General features: G+C 38.4%; 1 protein-coding gene across 1 annotated transcript in view; it reads right to left on the bottom strand.

The window, feature by feature from the left end:
• The window catches only part of LOC106883220 (retinol dehydrogenase 12), a 6,706-nt gene that overhangs the window by 1,163 nt on the left and 3,277 nt on the right, over positions 1-2,266 (bottom strand). The window contains exon 3 of the mRNA XM_014934142.2: positions 394-702. Coding sequence (XP_014789628.2) covers positions 394-702 — 309 coding nt within the window. The remainder of the gene's footprint in view (positions 1-393; positions 703-2,266) is intronic.

Raw genomic sequence — 2,266 nt, 5'->3', positions numbered from 1 at the left:
AAACGATTAACCTACGTACCATGGTTTCACCTGTTAAAATTTACATAAGCAAATATCTGCAGGATCATCAGCGTAGTCTGTCGATTTATAAAACATAATTTCCAGAACTAGACACAAGACGTCCACCCGAAAGGGAGCACGTGTAGAGTTCTGCAAATTACATTCAGTGTATCATTTCAAATGTCTTCAATCTGGCGTGCTAAGTCCGGAAATAACTCTGCAGTTAATAAATTTTAATATGCTAGACCACTGGTTTTAATTGATTAATATCAATTTCTACCCTTATTAATAAATTTTAAATAATGATGTTCTCAAACCGGTAAATTAGTTGAGACGTACTGACTCAATACTAGAGATAATTATTCAAACGCTGCAAGTGCAACAGGAACGTACCCGGGTGGACAGCAAATGTCCAGATCACTTCAGAATAGTAGCGTCTGTGAAGTTCCAAAGTGAGGATTGCCAAAGCCATCTTACTTCGTGCGTAAGCTCTGTAGATGCCGTAGCTTTCATGCATGGCCAAGTCGTTGAAATCGAGTTTGCCACTCTGGTAAGAATCCGAAATAACGTTGATGATACGGCTGGGTGCATTTTTGTGAAGTTTGTCCACGAGCAACTTGGTCAAGTAGAAATGGCCCAAGTAGTTTACGCCGAAACTCTTCTCGATGTGGTCACTGGTCGTTGATTTAGGGCCCATGTAAGCTGTTAATGATTAGGTAAAAAAACGAACGAAAAAAAACAAGGAAGAAAATGTATGAATATGTTATATTTGAACAAAAATAACAGTAAAAGAAGTGAACGAATAATATTTAGAATATTTTTTAAATACGTAAAAATATTGTGTGTGCGCGCGTGCGCGGCATTTCGTCCGTCTTTACATTCTGAGTTCAAATTCCGAGGTCGACTTATCTTTTCATCCATTTGAGGTTGATAAAATAAGTACCAGTTGAGCGTTGGGGTCGATGTAATCGACTTGACCCCTCCCCCAAAATATCAGGCCTTGTGCCTATAATAGAAATGATTATTATCATAATTATTAGCCAATTGGTTAACCAGTTAACCTATTAAGTAATCGATTGTTTCATTAATCATTCAGTCAGTCAATCAATCAATCAATCAATCACTCAGCTAGATTTGTCAAAGTCTTTTCATTGTCATTTGCGATCTCCTTAATGCCATGCCCTCTCTACTTCAGTACTGTCTGAAGACTGAAAGACAGGCAAATAGACCTGCAGAGAATCTCTCCAGATGAATGCATATATTCAATGTAGCAATTACTTCATCACAAAAACTGTCCTAGAAAATACTTCGACCCCCCACCCCCACCCCGAATTAGTAAACAAGTGAAATCTCAATTGATAGCTGCTACATCTGAGATGCTGCTGCTCATACAGACATACGAGACCGTGCCCCCATTTAAATGTCACCCGATTGATATGAATTAACCCACCAAAACACTCCTCATCCTTTGTGTCCTCTCTATAACTTTTCTACCAGTACTAGGTGGCCACTGCTCGTTGGATCCAACTAGTTTCGTTCCATCTCCACTATGGCACTCACAACTTCCTACTCTCTCCTCCCATTCTGAATATAACATATTATATCTACACCTGCAGGCGCTGCACGAACTATTAAGGCACAGTCTTTCTTCCTTAGACCGTCCGCACTTTCTGAAGGGTACACCATGCACATGCATCACAACCATATGTGCGCGACATGGTGATCTTATATCAAGATAAACACCGCATGACCTTGCAGCTGGGGCCCAGTTCGAATTTTCTTTAGGTTAAGTATCCCATCCTGCTAAAAAGGTCCCTGAATAAGGGTTGTTTAAGGATGTTGAACTCCCATGTTTCCAGAGGTGAATTACTCAAACTCCAAAGAATTCCTCTCAACACATGGCTATGATGCAACTGGCAAGCAAATCTGTGGTATTGAGCAGAATATTTACTGTCGCCCATCTTTTATACCAAGACAAAACAATGTACATGATAACACTTGCAATCAGTTAGGATCAAAAGCCATGAGAGTCACTGCCTAGAACTACATCAGGGCATTTATTATTATTATTATTATTATTATTATTATTATTGTTCAGTAGTTTTATTTTTATTATTATTATTATTATTATTATTATTATTATTATTATTATTATTATTATTCATATACGGGCAAGGAAGAGTTTAACCAAAGAGCTGAGGAGAAGAGAAAATAATACACAGGACGTTAAGGATAATACAGCATCGTGGGTATGGCTTGAGCGAGG

Source organism: Octopus bimaculoides, unplaced genomic scaffold (assembly GCF_001194135.2).
Source record: "Octopus bimaculoides isolate UCB-OBI-ISO-001 unplaced genomic scaffold, ASM119413v2 Scaffold_276975, whole genome shotgun sequence".
Taxonomy (NCBI): Eukaryota; Metazoa; Mollusca; class Cephalopoda; order Octopoda; family Octopodidae; genus Octopus; species Octopus bimaculoides.
The sequence above is the reverse complement of the archived record's forward strand: the minus strand, read 5'-3'. Positions and strand labels throughout refer to the sequence as shown.